Source organism: Rhopilema esculentum, chromosome 7 (assembly GCF_057945365.1).
Source record: "Rhopilema esculentum isolate cy_ngs chromosome 7, ASM5794536v1, whole genome shotgun sequence".
Taxonomy (NCBI): Eukaryota; Metazoa; Cnidaria; class Scyphozoa; order Rhizostomeae; family Rhizostomatidae; genus Rhopilema; species Rhopilema esculentum.
Window position 1 is genome coordinate 9,863,524 of NC_142821.1, and position 20,622 is coordinate 9,884,145.

Genomic DNA, 20,622 nt, shown 5'->3' on the forward strand with positions numbered 1-20,622 from the left:
ATTTATTTAGAGAAAACTTGTAACCCTCGTTGCAGGATGTGTGAAATTGGGATGAATATGAAGAGAATGTGTATTTTATATTGATATTTCTACCTTTTGCTATTTATTTTTAGTTAAATCGATGCTTTTCAACGTGTTTTGCCTATTTGCTCCCGTCGCTACGGAGGAGACACGCATCAAGCTAACGTAGAAGAAAAACATTATCATTTATTCTGTTAAAATTGCCGTAGTTGAATTAAATAAGCATCTAAAAGGTAGATTGAGGCATGCCGAATCCGATTCTGAGGTTTGTTTTGAGATATCTGTCCAACTTTTGGAGTTATTAACGATTTCCCTATATGACCCCGATTTCCCTATTTGACCCCGTTCCCTATTTGACCCCGAGCGCTACCAACATGATTGGACACCCATAGAAGCAAGGAGCCGCGCGGAGATACTAAGTATACTAAGAATTTTGATTTTCGCAGACCACAACCAACCGTGGCAACACTCATCACTGAAAACAACCAACCTGAAAGCAGATTCATACCAAATTGTTTGTTTTGCGGACAAAAACATTACTCGGCGAGTTGCAGTATTGTTACCGATCCTGACGCGCGGAGAAAATTATTGCAAGAAAAGAGGAAATGTTTCGTTTGTTTGAAATCAGGACACAACAGTCGATCATGCACGAGCAGAACACGCTGCTATTATTGTAAAGGAAAGCATCATTCTTCAATTTGTGGGTCGCGCGCACAAAATTCGTCAAATTACGCCGAAAGATCGCCTCAACATTATCGCTCTGAACAACGCGCACGTCAGCCTTACGTCGAGCCTTCACAGCAAAATGTGTCTCAAAGTCGGAATTATGTAAGTACAAATTTATACACTGCTCAAGATTTTGATGATTACGCTACACTTTTACAAACGGCTAAGGCTCAAGTCCATCGCATTGATAATCAGTACAACATTTGTAATGTGAGATTGATTTTAGACTCATGCTCACAGAAAACTTATATAACTTCTCGATTAAGAGATAGACTACAACTTCCAACGGTTAAAACGAGTAAAGTATTAATTAAAGAATTTGGAAATAACGAGGGCACACTAAAAACATGCGATACCGTTCAATTAGCTGTAAAGTGTGCAGATAATTTAACTGTCTACATCAACGCCTATGTAGTAGATTTGATCTGCAGTCCTGTTTCAAATCAAGTAATAAATATCGCACAGTCTATGTTCCCACATTTAACAAACTTGCCATTAGCTGACAGTGGGGACGGGCTAACAGATTTAGAGGTAGATGTAATGATCGGAGCTGATTTCGTGCATTGCTTTTTGCTTGATAAAGTCGTACGGGGGAACCAGCCGCTCAGTCCGGTTGCAATTCTTACTCGTTTTGGATTTGTTCTGAGCGGTCCAGTTCCAGTCTCAGCTCAAACTAGCTGTACATCAAACATAACTGTAGCCCATACTTTAAAAACTGGCTCAATTATTGTTGAAAATCAATGCGAAATAACTCGAGAAATTAAGGAATTTTGGGACCGCGAGAACGTAGGTGTCAAATCAAATCAACCTCAATCTGAAACTGACGCTCTTATGAATGATAAAATAACATTTGATGGTAAACGATATGAAGTTTCATTACCAGTTAAGGAGTCGCATCCAGTAATTCCAGATAACTTTAATGTCGCAAAAACTCGATTAAATTCGCAACTTAATCGTTTGAAATCTAAACCTGAACTTTTCGCGCAATATAACGCTGTTATTAAAGAACAATTGAATTCAGGCATAATCGAGCGCGTAGATGAAGAAGATGATGACGCCAATCTAGGTTCCAAACATTACATTCCACATACCGGTGTCGTAAAACAGGAAAGAAAAACTACGAAACTGCGGGTAGTTTACGATGCTAGCTCTAAAGCTGCAGGCGAAGTGAGCTTAAACGAATGCTTACATTCTGGGCCAAACTTGATTCCACTCATTTTCGACGTTTTGCTACGATTTAGAATGCAAAAAGTTGCACTTATTGGTGACATGGAAAAAGCATTTTTGCAAATTTCGATCGATCCTAAACAAAGAGATCTTTTACGCTTTTTATGGATGGAAGACGCAAATATTGATAATCCGAAAATTGCCAAATTCAGATTCGCTCGACTCCCTTTCGGCCTAACTTGCTCGCCGTTCATTTTAAACGCGACTATAAGGTATCATTTAAAAGGATACGAAGAATCTGATCCTAAATTCGTTTGCAATGTTGTTAAATCTCTATACGTAGATGATTACGCATGCGCATTTGCATCACAAGATGAAGCCTTCGAAGTTTACGAGAAACTTAAGCGTTGTTTTAAGGAAGGAGGTTTTAACATGAGAAAATGGGCCTCAAACGATCAAGGTCTACTCGATCGCATTCACCAGTCCGAAAAAATTTTTACTGGTGCAGAAAAATTAACTGTTTTGGACAGTAATGTATCTAAAACTGAAGAAAATTCAATCAAAACGAACGAGGAAAAAGAGTCAAATGTATTGGGGATAACATGGAATCAAAAATCGGACACGTTTAAATTCGATTTAACCAACGTGTTTAATTCCACCGCGCGGGAGCTTATTACAAAGCGTCACATATTGAGTAGCATCGCGCGAATTTACGATCCGCTAGGGCTATTGTGTCCAGCCATGTTACCGCTAAAGCAATTATTTCAGGACGTCTGCAAACTAAAAGTAAATTGGGATTCGCAATTGCCAGAGGAATTTTGTCAAAGGTGGTGTGATTTTAGTCGAGACCTTTCCGCTAATCCGACTATTCAAATAGAACGCTGCATAATGGGACACCTGGGAAGCAATGACGCATTATCCTTGGAAATTCACGGTTTCGCGGATGCGAGTAAATCGGCTTATGGCGCTGTTGTTTATTTAAGAATTAACACAAACAAGGACTCAATTGTCAAACTGATTGCAGCCAAATCCAAAATTGCCCCACTGAAAGGTGAAACTATACCACGCTTAGAATTAATGGCAGCCTTGACGCTAGCTCAATTAATGTCCTCAGTTCACAAAGCACTGAGCAATTCTTGTGACATTCGAAACATATTTTGTTGGTCTGATTCTCAAGTAGTTTTGTATTGGATCCACGACGACACAAAACTTCAAACACCGTTTGTTCAAAGTCGTTTAAAACAAGTAAGGTCGTTAATCGCGAAAGAAAAATGGGGTTACTGCCCTTCTCACACAAATCCGGCAGATATCGTTTCGAGGGGTATTGCCTTCTCAAAATTATCAAAAAGTAGCCTTTGGTGGAATGGACCAGAGTTCCTCACAAAGAAAGCAGAACACTGGCCTAAATTCGAAATGTCTCAAGAAAACAAAATTAAACAAAACGTTTCACAACACGAAGAAAGCTCGAATGTTTTGATTTCAACAGCTAAACCTGTCGTTAGCTTAAACTCAGTTATTCCTTGTGAAAATTTCAGCAATTTTGACAAACTAATTCGCGTTACGACGCTCGTTTTCAAGTTTATTAAGTTACTCCGTCGAGAAATCTCAAATGAAACACGGGAAGAAATGTATCCATCCGAAATTACTAACGAAGTTAAAAACCGCTGGGCCATAGAAGCTCAACGTTCATTCGAAAATGACCAAAGTTTCAAGGAAACAAAGAAAAACTTACGAGTGTCTTCGGATTCACAAGGGGTTTTACGTGTAGGAGGTAGAATTGACAACGCCCCTTTACCATACGAAACCAAGTATCCGGTCTTGTTGCCAAGGGGACATCATCTTTCACGTTTAATTGTCACAAAAAGTCATGAAACTGTAAAACACAACGGGGTAAGAGAAACTTTAACGGAACTTCGATCTGAATATTGGATAAGCAAAGGTCGGCAACTAGTTAAATCGATTTTATCGAAATGCGTTACGTGTAAGGAAATGATTGGAAAGCCGTATGATACACCTTCCGCTCCTCCGTTGCCACCTTATCGTGTATCTCAAGACGCTGCATTTTCGCAAATCGGTATAGATTTCGCAGGACCCTTATTCGTTCGCGACATTTACAACAATGATAATCAATCTTATAAATGCTACATTGCCTTGTTTTCATGTGCTAGTACGAGAGCAATACATTTAGAACTCGTTCCAGATCTTCGTGGAAGTACCTTCGTTCGTGCGTTGAAACGATTCATATCTCGTCGAGGCATACCAGCGCGAATTTTGTCAGATAATGGAAAAACATTCATCGATTGTGCTGTGCAAAAATTTGTAAATAGTAAAGGTATTGTTTGGAGATTCAATATTCCGAAAGCGAGTTGGTGGGGTGGTATATTCGAAATTATGGTAAAACTAACAAAACGATGTTTGAGAAAAACGCTAAAAAACGCTCTCTTGACTTACGAAGAATTAGAAACCGTTCTAATTGAGACTGAAGCGATACTAAACTCGCGCCCGCTTACCTTCGTTTATGAAGACGTAACCCAGACGCCATTAACTCCATCGTGCCTAGTTACAGGTCGCAGATTACTCGATAAACACGAAATTACGCAAAACAACGCAGATTCGGATAAAACTACACTAACTAGACGCGCGAAATATCTCGAAACACTTCTTGGGAGATTCGTTACACAGTGGAAAAAAGAATATTTGACTTCGCTTCGTGAAAGATATACTTCAAAAGGAAAACAATTACGAAGGATTCCAAAACAAGGAGATATAGTTACGATTCACAACGATAAAACGCCGAGACAGAAATGGAAACTCGGAAAAATCACGCGACTCCTACCAGGGCGAGACAACATTGTACGTGCAGCAGAAGTACGCACAACAGATAATTCGGGGAAAGTCGTAGTTTTGAAACGCTCGATACAGCACTTGTATCCTATAGAGGTTCAAGATTCGTTGGAACAAGTTGATCAAGACAAAGTACCAGAAGAAGAAGAGGATGTACAAATCGCAATGATACGTGATGAAGATGTCAACACTTTTATTAAAGGACGCTAATGACTCCCTTTTTTTTCATTGTAATATGTATTCATGTAAATTCAACATCGTTTTTTGATTGATCGAGTAATCAATCAAAGGGGGGAGGATGAAGGAAATCGATTAGGTCATGTGATTGATGACATGCAATTCAACTCTTGCGAAGAAGAAAAAGGCAGACAAGGAGAGACACGACTCGCAAGATGAACGCTACGTTAGAAATTATCTCACACATGGAATATGTAAATTTAATGTAAAGTTCACAATATCAAGAAGGCTTTTCACATATAATTATATAGAACATTCGCAGTGCTTCTTCGGCTTTGTCTTTTTATATATTTTCAATAATGAACCGGGAACCTTTCTGGAGTTTCGTCTCTATTAGAGGGACGAGGCGTTTGTACAGCGCAGGGTCATTAATTTGAAACCCCCACACTTGATTTGCATGAAGAGACTGGGGCGAGAAATTGGGTGGAAAAGTTGCCACAGGTCTTTGTTTATGTATAGATATGGCGTTTACAGGCGACAAAATATTGCCCGAATTGGCATCAATAAAAGTATTCGGAATTTTGTTGATTTTGTTATTAAACATCTTTTTTAGCCTTTTCTCTCGAAAGCAGGTTTTTTAAAAGGTTCTGTCAATTATGGTGTTCTGACAGGCTAGGAAAGTCGCTGATCGAAAAAGCAGCGCACGATGAATCTCGACAAATTTTCGCAAAAGAAAGACCTCAAAAATTTTCTCAGCCTAAAAGAACTCAAACTTATGGGTGGTAAACACGAGTTAGCTGCAACAGCATTAGTTTCTTATGAAAACAAGGCCCTAGTTGTGAAAACAGCAGCAAGTACTGCCTTCTAAAATCTTCATGCAGATCATCTCAAAAATCTCTGGTATGCCGTATATGCGCTGGATATGCAATGAGAAAAAATCAGGGAAAATTGTTTCAGCATGTTCCAAATATGCAATCATGTATAGCAAGCATGTCCCAAATCAGCAATAATATTGCAGCTGGTCTATTTCGCATTGAGGCAGTCATAAGGATGGAACTTTCAAATCCATCTTGTACCTGTTAAAACGTCTAATACATTCACGTCTATTATCAGAATTTAACTTTAAAGTCGGAGAGGTTAAGAGGTGAAATGGACGTTGCATTGGAAATCATTTTTTGTAAACACTTCATGAATGTCGCAAATCTTTTTTTCTCCAAAGTTTTTGCAGGCAGTTTCTATTTTTGCAAGAAATGATGCCGCAATTTCACATTGACCATATTTGAAACCGGCCTAACCCTGCGTAGCCTCTGAGAGCACGACACCGGGCAGAAACTTTTAAAAAAGCTATTTTCGAGACTAATGACTACGGGAGATGTTTAGGAATCAAATCCACAAAATTTCGAATACTTTTGATGTAAATTCGTGCTGTGATTAGTCGCTAGTAAACGCCACATCTGTATGTAAACAAAGGCCCATGACAATTTTTTCACCTAAATTTTCTCCCCAGTCTCTTCAAGCAAAATAAGTGCGCAGATATCGAAATAGAGTATTTAAGGATCCGTTGGTCTCTCTGCGTACCCTATGGCAGGTCATGCTCTTCAGAATGAGCATGAACCAAGATGGGGAACGGCAGTAGTATAACGACAATATTGTTCCGATCTTTACAAGTATTGCTGCGTTTAGACGGGGCCAGCCGAATATTTGGTCGGTCAAAGATTTGGTCACTTAGGCCTTGCGTTTACACAGGGCCGGCTAAACGACCTCAAATTAGGTCACTTAGGCGTGCAAATATTCGGCCACCTAGGAAAGCGTCCTTCTTGAAATTTGGCCGGCCGAATTCGCGAGCGGCCTCGTGTAAACGGTTATGGCCGGCCAAATATTTGATCGGTACCTAAAAGAGGGTGTCGATGCGTGTTACGGAGGCAAACACAAAATGGGAAATTAAAGTTTTGGGGCCAAAATTAATGTCTTGTTTTTGGTTTGAGTCACTGGTCAGATTTTGCGTTTGTAGCTTGTGCTTTGCTGAAAATATGAACGAATTTCGTCGAAAGACTCACTTTGAAATTTAAAACTGAAAGGCATTGCTAACATCGCAAGTTTTCAATCATTGATAGCAGTTATGTCAGCAATCCTCTTTAAACAAAATTTTGCGAAGAGAGCACATGAGAACAGAAAATGAGAGATCTTGTTTTGTTAGCTCTTTGTTTACAACGATTTTTGGCTTCAAGTTTTTGACACATTGCGCAAGTCATAAGAATTAGGTCACTTGAGCAGCCCCGTGTAAACGCAACGTCTAAGTGGCCTCATTTGTGGCCGGCTTCAAAAGTAGGGCAAATTTTTTGCCGACCAAATATTCGGCCGGTCCCGTGTAAACGAAGCCTATAACTCAAAGTTAGCAAAACCTAGAACAGATGGCAACCGTTTTTTCACGAGAAACATACCTCAAGTAATGCTTTATAGTCAATTTATCAAAAGTCATATACCTATACCTTTTATACCTATACCTATACCTATACCTATACCTTTTATTCTTCGCATACTAGAATTGTGTGTTATTAAAACCTTGTGTTTTTCAAATGCCTGAAAAACCGGATTTTTATAATCAACTTCACTGGGTCGAGTTGGCATTCCGGTGTTGAGACAAGGCCCGCTCCACAGGAGGCGCCACTTTTCTTGGTAACTTTAGGTTTTAAATCCCCCTTTTAAATATTAAATAGGTAACCTCCATTTTTGCTCCCCCCCCCCCACTTTAGAATCGTTGGCGTGGGCCCTGTGAGAGAATCTGTAAGCGTTTATTTTCTTGCGTCAATTAAAGACATTGTAGCGTTCATTCAAATTGCCATTGAAGCGGCCATTCTGTTCCTATGGTTTCAACCCTATTTCTATACAAAGCTTTACCTTATTTGATCGTGCGTGAATAACTTTTTCTATACAAAGCTGTAACCCGATTCTATCGTGCGTGGATAACTATTTCTATACAAAGCTTTACCTGATTTGATCGTGCGTGGCAGGTATTGCTTCATCTGGGTTGAGGCGGATTCACGTTTTTCTGCCTTACCTGATTCTATTAGAAATTGGAGAGTTCAAAATCGGTTCTAAATCCAATCTGAGATCCGGTAAGTGTTTTCTTTTAATTTTGGCATATTTTTCCGATCTTTAAAAGTATAACTCAAAGTTAGCAAAACCTAGAACAAATGGCAATAGTTTTTTTTCACGAAATACATACCTCAAGCAATGCTTTATAGTCAAGCTATCAAAAGTCTTGATCATATACAAAATTAGCCTCCATAAAAAGAGATTGTTTTCTTGCCATAGTTTGCAAAATCAGGATACAATGAGTCCTTTGAGAGCAAAATAGCATTGACTACGTGCATCGTCTAGGCACGTTTGCTAATTTTGTCGCTGATCACTTTAATGAGCGATTTTGCTGATTAGGCCCGTCTACACGATCATACATTTATTCTGAACACCCTCATACGTTTGAAATGGAATGTTTAGGCTTATTGAAGGCTCTGTCTACACAGTGCAACATTGTTGACCATTTGTATGAACTTGTTTAGAGTTAATTACTTTTGGCGCTCGATTATTGAAGCTAAGACCCTGGGTGCACTAGTTTCTTACATAAAACTTGTTACCTTTGTCAAAGTGGAAAATCAAGACAACTTTTCCAAGGCCCTGGGCGAACTGAACAAGATTTCAGGGATTAGTGAACTTGTTTTAGTGGCAATTTTGGTGTGCACACTGCGAAATCAGCATTTGTTTAAAGCCCTGTCCACAGTACACAAACTAACCCAGGCTCGCCCCGGGTTAAATTTAACCTAGGGCGAACCCTGTTTTGTCCACACTTGATTTTCATGTTTTGTAATGTAGACAAAAAGTTGGGGCGAACCCTGGTTAGTCAATGCTACGCACGCGTAGTTAAATTATAACAACGAAACAAGGACAACAAAACAAATAATCTACAAACACGATCAAGATGGAAGTTGCCGAAGTCGCAGTTTATTGTATTTTGTTTAAAATGTTTTTCCTTGCAATGCAGTTTATTCAGAGAATTATCCAATGGCACGGCAATCAAGATTAAACAAAATATTGGCTGCATCTCGCAAACGGATTCGACAGTATAAGAGATCCAGATCACAGAGGAGGAAAAAATTTGTAACATGTCCTAAACAAAGTATCACTTTAGAGTGCATTCAACTAGTAGACGTGGAAAAAAATATTGGTGTAAAACCCGAAGTAAAAACTGGTGGGACTCATTTTTCTTACATCGTTTTGAGGCATATGATTGGCATGCGTTACTAAAACTAACTCAGGTTCACCCCCAGGTTGGTGTCCACACTAGAAATTGATAACACTAACCTGGGTTCAACCAGGGCGAGCCCAGGTTAGTTGAGTTCACACTGCAAAATCTACCCTGGGTTAGCGAAAATCTGGGGCGAACCTAGGATAAATTGTGTAGTGTAGACAGGGTTTTGCTAGCAAGCTTAAGGGGGGGGGGTCTGGGGGCCCACATTTCTGCAGAGCTAAAGAAAAATTTTAAGCAAAAGTGAAAATAAATGAAGTATATGATTCTGTAAGTAGCTTTGCCTTGTATTCTCTTAAATGCGTCCTTAGCTTTACCTTGGTTGCTATGTTGTCTAAGTTTTGCAACTAGTGACAGCTTGGCTTAGGAAATAGATCGAGGAATCTTGTCCTTAATAACTTGTCGCCAGAATAAATTGACAGAGTTTCGTTTTTCCCATTGCCTAAACTTGGCACAAAGGGTCTATTTGTCAACGAAAACTTTCTCAGAAACATTACAAAAAGAGAAAAATCAGCTGTTGAAGGAAATAAAACAACTGGAAGGAACTTTTTTGAGGATATGAGAAATAAAGTATGGGCAGATTTTTTTTTAAAAAGTATTTTCAAGATTCAAGAAAACTTCAGAGTTTGATCGTTTGGAAATCCATTCCTGCTAAGAAAGCGAAAATATCGACACAATTAATTTCCGAAAAATTAAGATCAGATGTTACAAAGTTTTATCTCAGTTGTACAAAATTGCAATTATTGCTTCTTATTTTTAGTTAATAGTTCTTCTGTTGATATTTCAACTTTAATGTTTTATATTAATCCTTGTTTAATTTGTGAGGGGCTTCGTATATTTGGCTAGATTAATTTTTCGGAGCGGTAGAGAATGCTAAATAAAACACAAGAATTGCTTCTCACGAATACAAATCATAAAAACGTTAACTTTTACAATTTTGATAGCAGTGGCCTCTAACTCTGTTTCTCCTTACTCTAATTTATATAACAGCATTACAATATAGCAAACTAACATCAATAATTGCTGGTGTTATTGTCGGTATCTATCGTGCAATACGTAAATGAACTAGTAGGAGGTGTTAGATATATTAAGATGCGCGGGGGAACTTTGTAGGGTAAAAGGGGATGTAGAATATTACGTTACCGGAAAACATGAAAAACTAAAGTGCGACAAGCTATTATTTCCTAACTAAGAGAAGCATAAACAAATACAGACATGAATATGAGAATTACCCAGAGTGAATAAGTATCGATAATACACATTTATTTTTTCCCTCATGTTATTTCGGGTAAATTTAAAATCTAAAAATGGTTTCATCACGAGCTATAGGATAGTGGTTATTCTAAAGCTTTGCAAAACTTTTCTATTTCAAGTCAACATCACAATAGACGCGACTATGCGACACCTTCAGTCAAAATTCATTTTAGATACAGTTTCTGGCTGTTAGAATGTGGAGAATGCAAGATATAGAGAGACGACAAGATCTAAGTTGATGACTCCTCTTTACCAAAACATAACGAAAAACTTCTATTTACACGAGTAACTCCGAACTACCACAACCCAAGCTAATTAACATAAGACAAAAGACTTAATTAAAATGTTTATCACCGGTCATTTCATTCAATGAAAAAACATAATGTTGTTTCAGGCGACCGAGTTGTGAACAACATGGCGATCGAAATTAAAACCACATATGTGGCGTCCTTTTATAGTTACTAACCGATGTAACCAAACTTCAAACCATTGGCAACACTTTTACTCTAAAAATTGAAGAAGCTACTTTTTTAAAAGCAAAAATATAAACTTTTAAATTTACAGTTGCTCAGCTTTGAAAAATCTGTGAGACTTGCTAAAACTTTATCAAAGAGTTTTGTAACAGGTTCTGTTAAACGCAACACAAAAGATTCAGAAAAACATTTGCAAGAACAGATCTAGTCGTTGGAGTGCCTAGTTGGACAATATTAGCCCTGTATTTGGTTGAAAGTGGCATATTCTAAGTCATTTTATCATAAATTCACAGCTATTGAAGTACTTGAGTGAACATGTTTATTGCGGGAATTTTGGTCTTTTCATTCAATGAGAAAACATAATAATGTTGTTTCAAGCAATTTGCAGCATATTTTTTCCCTGACCAACAATTTGAGACACCTTATATTGATTGAGTTCCGATGCAATATTATTGTTATTATTATTGTAACATTATTTACAGTTGGTTAAAATACTGTTAGTTCTAACTTGAACTAATTAAGACCAACTATTTACATAAAGATAAATTCTAATTACCATAACTACAATAAATATATGCTTATGATGAGATTCCCACAAACCTTTTATCTACATATTTTACATGAGCAACTATCACTTTTCCACTCTTTAATTTATCTCTTAAAGCTAGCACTGGCTGTCAGGCTTTTTATTGAGTCAGATAAAGTGTTCCAAAGGATGGCACCCCTGAAGGATAGTGAATCATTTCCATTTGAAATTGTGTTTGTGCTTGGTAACTGTAGAAGATTTTTTGTCCTTAGGTTATAGACTACATCTTTTGCCCGGAAGATTTGCCGCATAAAAGATGGTTTTTCTGAATTGAAGCATTTCTTTATTTCCAGCATAGATTTTAGCAAATTTTTTGTGGGAATAGTTCTTTCGCTACCCCTTGCTAAAAGTTCAGCAAAGGGGGCTGCGAAGTCCCCCCACATAATTCTCAGTGCCCTTTTGTAAACTCTGTTCATTGCTGCATTGGCATATTTCCCACAGAACATCCAGATTAAAGGACAATAATTGAAGTTTGATATGATATATGTTTTGTAAAGAATATGTCTCTTGTGCTGATTTAAATATTTTGCTGTTCGCGAAAATGCGCTGGTCATGTTGTTTGCTTTCGTGCAAAGTGCGTTTACATGGTCGACAAATTTTAGCCTAGAGTCTATAGTAATACCTAAGAGTTTGACTGTGCTAGTTGCAGGAATGGGTTTGTTAGCAATTTCAAACACGTATTCCTGCTCTGGCTTCAGACCAAGATACATGACTTGAAATTTGGAAGGATTCGCAACCATTCCATTGTCCCGAAAACAACACAGCGCATTATGGGTATCATCCCTAAGATAAGATACAGCCTGTTCTAGGGTTTGTCTGCATGCATATATAGTATTATCATCTGCAAAATTACAGTATTCTGACTTAGTAAGGACATTTGTGAAATTGTTCATGAAAAAGTAAAACAGAAATGGACCTAACACTGAACCCTGGGGAGCCTCAGATTCTATGTTTAGCCATTCACTAAATGAGTTGCCATATTTGACTCGTTGCTTCCTGTTTGAAATGTAACTTCAAAATAGTCTCAGTTTTTCTCAGACCGAAACCATAGGCAGCTAGCTTAGCTATCAAGAGATCGTGTGGAAGGCAGTCGTAAGCTTTTGATAAATCCATTAGTACCATTCCCACATAACCCTTTTTACCCAATGTACTGCCACAAGCTCAAAAAAGACGGAACAATGCATTTTGTGTTCTGTAGCCGTCACGGAAGCCACATAGTAAACTAGAAAATCTGGTATTTGCAAACGGTTTCATTTGTTTCACCATGATGCGTTCAAAGACTTTTAGACAAAGAAAGAGCCGGAAAGACACTTGTAGGCCTAAAGTTAAGTTTCAACGTAGAATCGTTCGCTTTGAAGATAGGTGATACATCAGCCAGTTCTAGTTGGTCAGGAAATTCGCTATATTCGAACATATTATTTACAAACATTGTAATTTGATCAATACACAAATCTGAGAGTAATTTCAAAATGTCCGTAGGAATCTCCCCACTAGATTTTTTTAACTACTAAGCTGGTTGATTTCATTCCAAACATCAAAAGGTGCAACAAAATTAAATTCAAATTCGTCAATAATACCAACATTCTCCTTAATTCTGATAATACTAGGGTAGCTCCTGTAGCTCTGAATCGAATACAGCACATTATCAATTGACGAATTGATTTCAACGTCAGACTCTGGCGGTGCTGTGATAGGTAGTGTGTCGTTTATGTTTACAAAATAAGAATTGAAAATTTCACAAATCTTCTTGTCGTCATTTATTATGTTGTCGTTTTCTATGCGAACTGTCTTTCTTACTTTCTGACTCAGCCTGTGCAATACTTTTGCTCACTGACTGTAGATATTATAAGTAAATTTGCTTCATTGAGCATTTTCCTCGGTATTTTCGAACGCTTTTTTCTGTTTAATTCGAATATGAATTGCTGTGCAACTCCAAACGCAAGTCACCTTTGGCGACGCTTACCAATGCCCAAGAGGTTTTGATCCGTGATCCATAGTGACAACATCACTGGAATAGAAGGAAGAAGTGATGTCTTCAGCACTAGTTTAGAAACTTGGTGTTCGCGGAATATGTATTTTTATAAAGTTTAATTTGTGCAAAAGTTTAATATTTTGAAACATTCTTCTTTCTACTAATGGCCTTGACAAGCTGTGTTATATGTTTCTGTTAACGATAGAAACAGAGATGACATTAAAACAAAATTGTTTTTTTCTGAATTTTCGATTTTGAACGAATAAACTATTGTACTATTGCACAGGCAGAAACAACACGTTAAAATGTCTCAAAATGTGGAAAACAAGTTAAATCTATTGCATATTTCATGCGATACGGCCATTTGAAGTTTGATAACTAGAAAACTGTTGAATTGGCTTGGTTCAAAGAATTCAAAGCTGATGCAGGTCCTTTTTTCATAACTTCGACGACAGTTGCAAGAAAGAAATAATGTAATATTTATTTGACATTAATAAGCTACTATACATCAGTGTTATGTAACTTCTTCAAAAAGGACACTCAACACTACCAAAATCATTAGCTCAGCTCTATCAACCGTAAGAATGTAGAACAAGAAAAATATTTTGCCTTTAAAGCATCAAAATCAGAACAACATACGATGCAAATTAAAGGTTATTACTCAATAATCCTAATAAAAAATTCCCTTTCTGTCAACTATGACATTACTATATAACAAAAACAAAAATATCGTGTCTTTTTTATCCTTTATTCATATTCGCTTAAAGTCTATATTCTTTATATCTTTCTTCAACTTTGATATCTTTTTTCTTGCAGTTCATTGGTCCTAATAATCAATGTACTAAAGGTTTTTATAAAACCATAAATTTTAGAATGATACAGAAAACTCTTGTCCCACATTTTGACAAATTTTGTCTTTAATTTCTCTAACAGATGCTAACATGCAGTTGTTACACGTCTACTTGCTAATAGCAATGGTGTTCATTGCAATTGTGACCTTTTTGATGAAATCAATGGAAATGCAGAGGAAAACTCAACCGAGCTTTAAAAGAATCTTTCCATCAAGAAACCCTTGGGATGGCGTTCCTGAGTTTGTGCTATACTTGAGATTAACCTCTAATCCGCGTTTTGAGCAAGAGTATAAAAATTATTTGGTTCGCACTATGAAGCTTTTCTTTCCACCCGAACGAGCAAAACTTTTAGTTGTATTGGACAACGAAAAGAAAGAAGACCATTTGTTTGGAGACAAAATAAAAACGGAATGGCCATATCCACAAATATGCTACAGAGATCCAAGTTCCATCGGTGCATACCGCGGATGGGGCAAGGCCAGAATGTTTTGGGACATGATGTATCCCGATAAATGTACCAATGTATCTTATGTGGGGTATGTCGATACTGATACATTTTTTAGCACCTTAGTAACACCACAGTTGCTATTTGACAATGGAAAACCAATTATTATTGCAAAAATTGGCCAAGTTCCGTTCAAATGTTGGGCTGAGACAACTGAATTTTTTTTCGGCAAAAAAGAAGTTATGCAGTGCATGTCAACTTTTCCTGTTATGATAAAAACGGAGCATATGTTAAAAATGAGAGAAGTCCTAGCAAGAAATCATAGCATGGATTTTGATTCAGTGTTTAAAAACACTCCAGGCACAATGTTTTGTCTTTGTCAGTTTAGTATCATGTGCAATTATGTTTGGTACTATCACAGAAATGAGTACTCATGGCGCTTGCAGATGGTCCCAAATGGTGACTGGAGAGGAGAAAATTTGCTTGCCAGTCAAGTGTCGCCAGATTATTATCGGACTAACGTACCCCCAGAGATGACGATACCAATGCCGCGCTCATCAATTCACCTGAGGTACACAATAACAAACGGTCAGTCCTATGACTCAAAAGTCCCTCCAAAGGAATATATCGAAGATTTTATTAAAGAAGGACTTTGTTACTCAGCTGGATTTGATGTCTGTCCGGAAAATTGCGAAAAATGGAACCAGACAAAGATACATTACAATCTTTTTTCATTTGAATTCTATCAATGGTTTTGGGACAAAAGGTGCAAGGAAGAGCAAGACAAGCATTACAGAAACGTCAAAGAGCTTGTTCGCTACTATGCTTCTTCAAAGATGGAAGTTTTTGGACTTTCGTCTCTAGATCAACTTTGTACCATATTATGAAAATATTTAGTTATTTACCATTTGACGGCGATAAATTTTGCATTTCTTCTTCTTATTCGCTGTTGAGATCTCTTAAGTTGGCTATAGATTTATCATAAATGAAATGTCAGTATGTTGAAGGTATTCACAAACAGCTTGCTACTGGGTTATTCTCAGGGGCGGGCTGGCTCCATAATTAGGGCTCGGGCCATTTCGTCGATAAAAGGGCCCCGAAAATCAAAAATAAGTTTACGGGTATCCCCAAAATTGCTTGTTGCATCACATTTTATTCTTTTTTAAAACGTTTTTTGTAATATTGCTTTTAATTCTAATTAGTAACCACCAGAGATGTAGGCGTATGTGTAAAAGATTTACAAGAGGGATCTACATCATTTTCACTGGAAATTTAATTCTAGCGTAGGATATAAGATTAGATAAAATCATGACATTGCGGGGGAAAAAATTATTGTTTTCTAGCTGAAGGACTTTTAAAGGGGGGCCTCAGTGATAGAAAACGGCAAATGGTACTTAGAGGGGTCACCTTTCTCGATCTGGTACTCAGGGTAAAACTTAATGAAATATTTCATTTATTCAAGAAATATCTAAGTTGTTTGAGAAAATCTTGATATGTAATTTTCAAGTCAAAACATAATAGAGTGTCATGTTTTTCCGATCTTTGGTTGAGCAGCCAGCTTAATGAATTGTTTGCATAGCAACCAAGATGGTGATATCAGTAACATAGGCAGGGCTGGCCCAGAAATGCATCTAGAATATTTGCCACATTAAGTTTGTCGAAAGGACGATCCTGGGCAATACATGTAAGCTTTTATTTACAATGATGTCCCATCCCCTTATACTTTCCAATTACCAAAAAGCCAAGATCTTATTCTCAACGTTTAGCGACAAGCCCAGCATGTTGAAGACAGTAAATAAATGTTCTCAGTAAGAAACTTTCAAGAGTAACGAGTCATTCCTTTTAATGTTTGGATGTCATTTCATGTCTACATTTCTATGAGCATAAAACTTGTAATGCATCTACGTCTTCCAGTTGTATCTCGTTTCTATTTCTTGTTTAGTTTACAATGGGAGACATTTAAAGCCTATTCAGTGTTGCATGCCAGTAGACTGCTAAACTAGATTGGGGAGCATGGATAGAAATATAGTTTTTCTATACCTACCTTACGAAACATTGTCAGATCAAGCTGCGCTTGTAACATCTTCAAACAAAATTTTCGCAAATTATTGGGAGGGGGCATCGCCCCCCCCCTCCCCCCTCCCCCCAGTGTCTACGGGCCTGTTATTTTGCAAAGTTTGTCAGGTCAAATCTCGAATTGTTTTCGTCACGTCAGCAAATTTGCGAATCAAAAACCAGCACAGTTAAACCACGCCAATGCCAAAATTTTGCCGAAGAAATGCACAGCAGATATGGCCAATACGACAAGCGAAGCCCTGTATGCCGGGCGAAATATTAGCCATAACTGATTTACTTGTGTTTGTTGTTGTTTGTTCTCGGCACCTTGCGGTGTTTCTTATTTACTGCATTTCACTACAAGGGCTAATTTCTTTGCAATGAGAGGCAATGAGGAAGTAAATAAATGGTACGTCGATCCTTGTTTCTTTTCTTGCAATGAAGGCAAAAAATACTCGAACTCAATTTCCTTATTTCCTTATAAAAAATAAGATACAACAGAGAATGAGTAGGCTACATATTATAATCTTTCCATTTCTAAAATCTGAAATGATAAGGATTATTACATGTTACAATTTAATGAATATTTGCTTTGATATAAAAACGTTTATACATAGTTTGATGTGTAGCACGGAACAGGTCGACCTAATCCACTTTGGTTTGAAAATTGGTTTGTTTTGTGTACATTGACAAGTATTATTAAATCTTACTGCAATTCAGATTTTTGGACTGATAATTCAAAAATGTCAAATGCCTAAAATAGATTAATACCGAAAATTATATCCACTTTGCTAGGTATCTACAAACAGTGGCCGATCAATGTATGGTTTGCTGGTTTTGAGTATTTGTGCTGGAATAACTGGACAACTTTAAGTATGCATTTACGACATATTTAAAGAAAAGAACTTTAGTCAAAGAAGACAAGGGTTTCAAAATTCTGCAGAGAGACAATGAAAATTCGAAAATCAGCTACCTATTACATATACAGTGGAGTACAGGGGTTATATACAGGGATTATTCAAAGGGACTAGACTTTTAGTTCATAATAGCAAGAAGAGAAATTTAGAACTAGTGGGGTCATGTTGTAAGTTAGACATTTGTTGAAACTCTAGTGGGGCAATGGCCATATTTTGTCAGCCCTAGGCCAAATAACTAGATTTGTCACATCAAGAGGGGGGGGGGGGGGATTGAGCAAGGCTTGAAATTCTTAAGATTCCTAAGGTGTATTTTTCAAGATATTTCACTCACATCAAACTGTGTAGAATAGTCTGGAGTTGATCAAGTTTTTCTCTTACAATAATGGTCCTGTACCACCTGCTTGGTAACATTTTTTATAAATAATCAGAAGAAAATGTTTTACCTTAAGGGTACAATGTTCTTTTAATGTATTCTGTCACTGCCTGTTGTTTAGATACACTGTTTTCAAATTTTGAGAATGAAATTTTTGGTGCCCAATGGTTATATTTTTCTGAAATTTGCTTCAACTCAACAATTTTCACAGAGAACAGTTATGAGATAAAATCTATGACATATCTTTTGTTAAGATAAGGTCTTTTAATAAACTTGGAAACATATACATCATTTAAAGGTATACATATGCATGTACATCCTGGTATGAATTGTTTTTTATGCCTGGAGATATACCAGAAAATGATTTGATATCATGTTCTATAGTCAAAGCATGAGAAATCATGTTTAAAGGGGTATTTTTGAGGTGGGGGACTTCTTTTGTCTTTTTAAGCAAATCAAATTGTGTAGGTTCGGCAAGTTTCATGGCTTTACAGCTAACAGAAATGGATTCACCATAGTTATGTCCTCTGAGTGCTGGGGACAGGAACCCCATTCTAAAAATAGCACAAGTGGTATTTCTGAGGGTGGGAACCATTCTTATCATTTTAGCAAGTCAAAATGTGTCGTTTTGCCAAGTTTCATGGCTGTATAGTTAACAGAAATAGATTGACCATACTAACGTATTTTGAGTACTGGGCAGAAGTACCACAGTCTAAAAATAGTATAAGGAGTATTTCTGAGGTTGGGGACAACTTTTATCATTTTCAGCAAGTCAAATTGTGTCGGTTTGCCAAGTTTCATGGCTGTATAGTTAACAGAAATAGATTGACCATACTAACGTATTTTGAGAACGAAGTTTCTCAGCGAACTATCGAAGTTATCAAGGCAAGCTGGAGGGAGAACACCCAGAAAAATTATGAGTCAATTCTCAAACAGTGATTGTTTATATTGCAATGAAAGAAACTTCACTATATCTCCGCCCACTGTGTACCAACTAATAGCATTTCTGATGCATCTTTACGACAACGGACTCAGCTACTCACAGATCAATAAGGCTCGCAGTGCATTATATGTTACGCGTTGAAATTCTTTCTTTCCAAATGCACAAATCTCACGAATATTGGCCGCCTGCGTCACTGACCCTGAATAACTCAAAATTGTGTTGTACTGCTAATTAAATAAATCTTATTATCGCGAAGTTCACTTTTGTTGATGGACTTTAATTATCCTCCCATATTCTTATTATTCTAATATTGTGTTGCTTACTTAGACAAATTTCGGGTGTTTTTTCTGCCCTCTATCTTTGAAGTCTCCTATCAGAACGTAAAGGCGGGTTTCCACTTTGGCGAATCAGGTCGCGCGACCCTTGCGATTTATTTCGTTAAAGGCGGGTTTCCACTTTGGCGAATCTGGTCGCGCGAAGCTTGCGATCGCTTGATTGCTATCGCAGGATTGATTTCCACTCTTGGGATTTGGTCGCGCAGGCGCGTAAACAATATGGCGATTACAAGACCACAAATTTTGATTCTTGTTGAGGTGACAATTAAAAAGAAAGACACTGCAGACTCGTAAGAAAAAGAGATGCTGTGTAAGGAAAATATGCGCAGAGAGATGTGAAAAGGGAGAGTATCATCAGCTTGTCAAAGAAATGAAACTTTTCGACATTTTCAAACGCATGATAATTTGACTGTAGTGTAGGGGATTGACTTTGCTGAAATTGACTTAAGAGCGATATGACTTCTGAATCGATTGTTATTTATTCCATCGTCCTCTTCTCAGCGTATTTACAATAATGTCCCATCCCCTTATACTTTCCAATTACCAAAATGCCAAGATCTTATTCTCAACGTTTAGCGACAAGCCCAGCATGTTGAAGACAGTAAATAAATGTTCTCAGTAAGAAACTTTCAAGAGTAACGAGTCATTCCTTTTTATGTTTGGATGTCATTTCATGTCTACATTTCTATGAGCATAAAACTTGTAATGCATCTACGTCTTCCAGTTGTATCTCGTTTCTATTTCTTGTTTAGTTTACAATGGGAGACATTTAAAGCCCATTGATTGTTGCATGCCCGTAGACTGCTAAACTAGATTGGGGAGCATGGATAGAAATATAGTTTTTCTATACCTGCCTTACGAAATATTGTCAGATCAAGCTGCGCTTTTAACATCTTCAAACAAAATTTTCGCAAATTATTGGGAGGGGGCATTGCCCCCCCTCCCCCCTGCCCCCAGTGTCTACGGGCCTGTTATTTTGCAAAGTTCGTCAGGTCAAATCTCGCACTGTTTTCGTCACGTCAGCAAATTTTTGAATCAAAAACCAGCAGTTAGACCACGCCAATGCCAAAATTTTGCCGAAGAAATGCACAGCAGATATGGCCAATACGACAAGCGAAGCCCTATATGCCGGGCGAAATATTAGCCATAACTGATTTACTTGTGTTTGTTGTTGTTTGTT

At 37.5% G+C, this 20,622-nt stretch overlaps 1 protein-coding gene across 1 annotated transcript; it reads left to right on the top strand.

Moving 5' to 3' along the window:
• The first annotated feature begins 408 nt into the window (after positions 1–408).
• On the top strand, positions 409–20,156 carry LOC135695690 (uncharacterized). The gene is made up of 2 exons (XM_089109504.1): positions 409–8,051; positions 14,457–20,156. Exon 1 carries the CDS (start codon positions 1,216–1,218, stop codon positions 4,966–4,968), a length of 3,753 nt encoding a protein of 1,250 aa, XP_088965630.1. The 5' UTR covers positions 409–1,215; the 3' UTR covers positions 4,969–8,051; positions 14,457–20,156.
• The last annotated feature ends 466 nt before the right edge of the window (positions 20,157–20,622 follow it).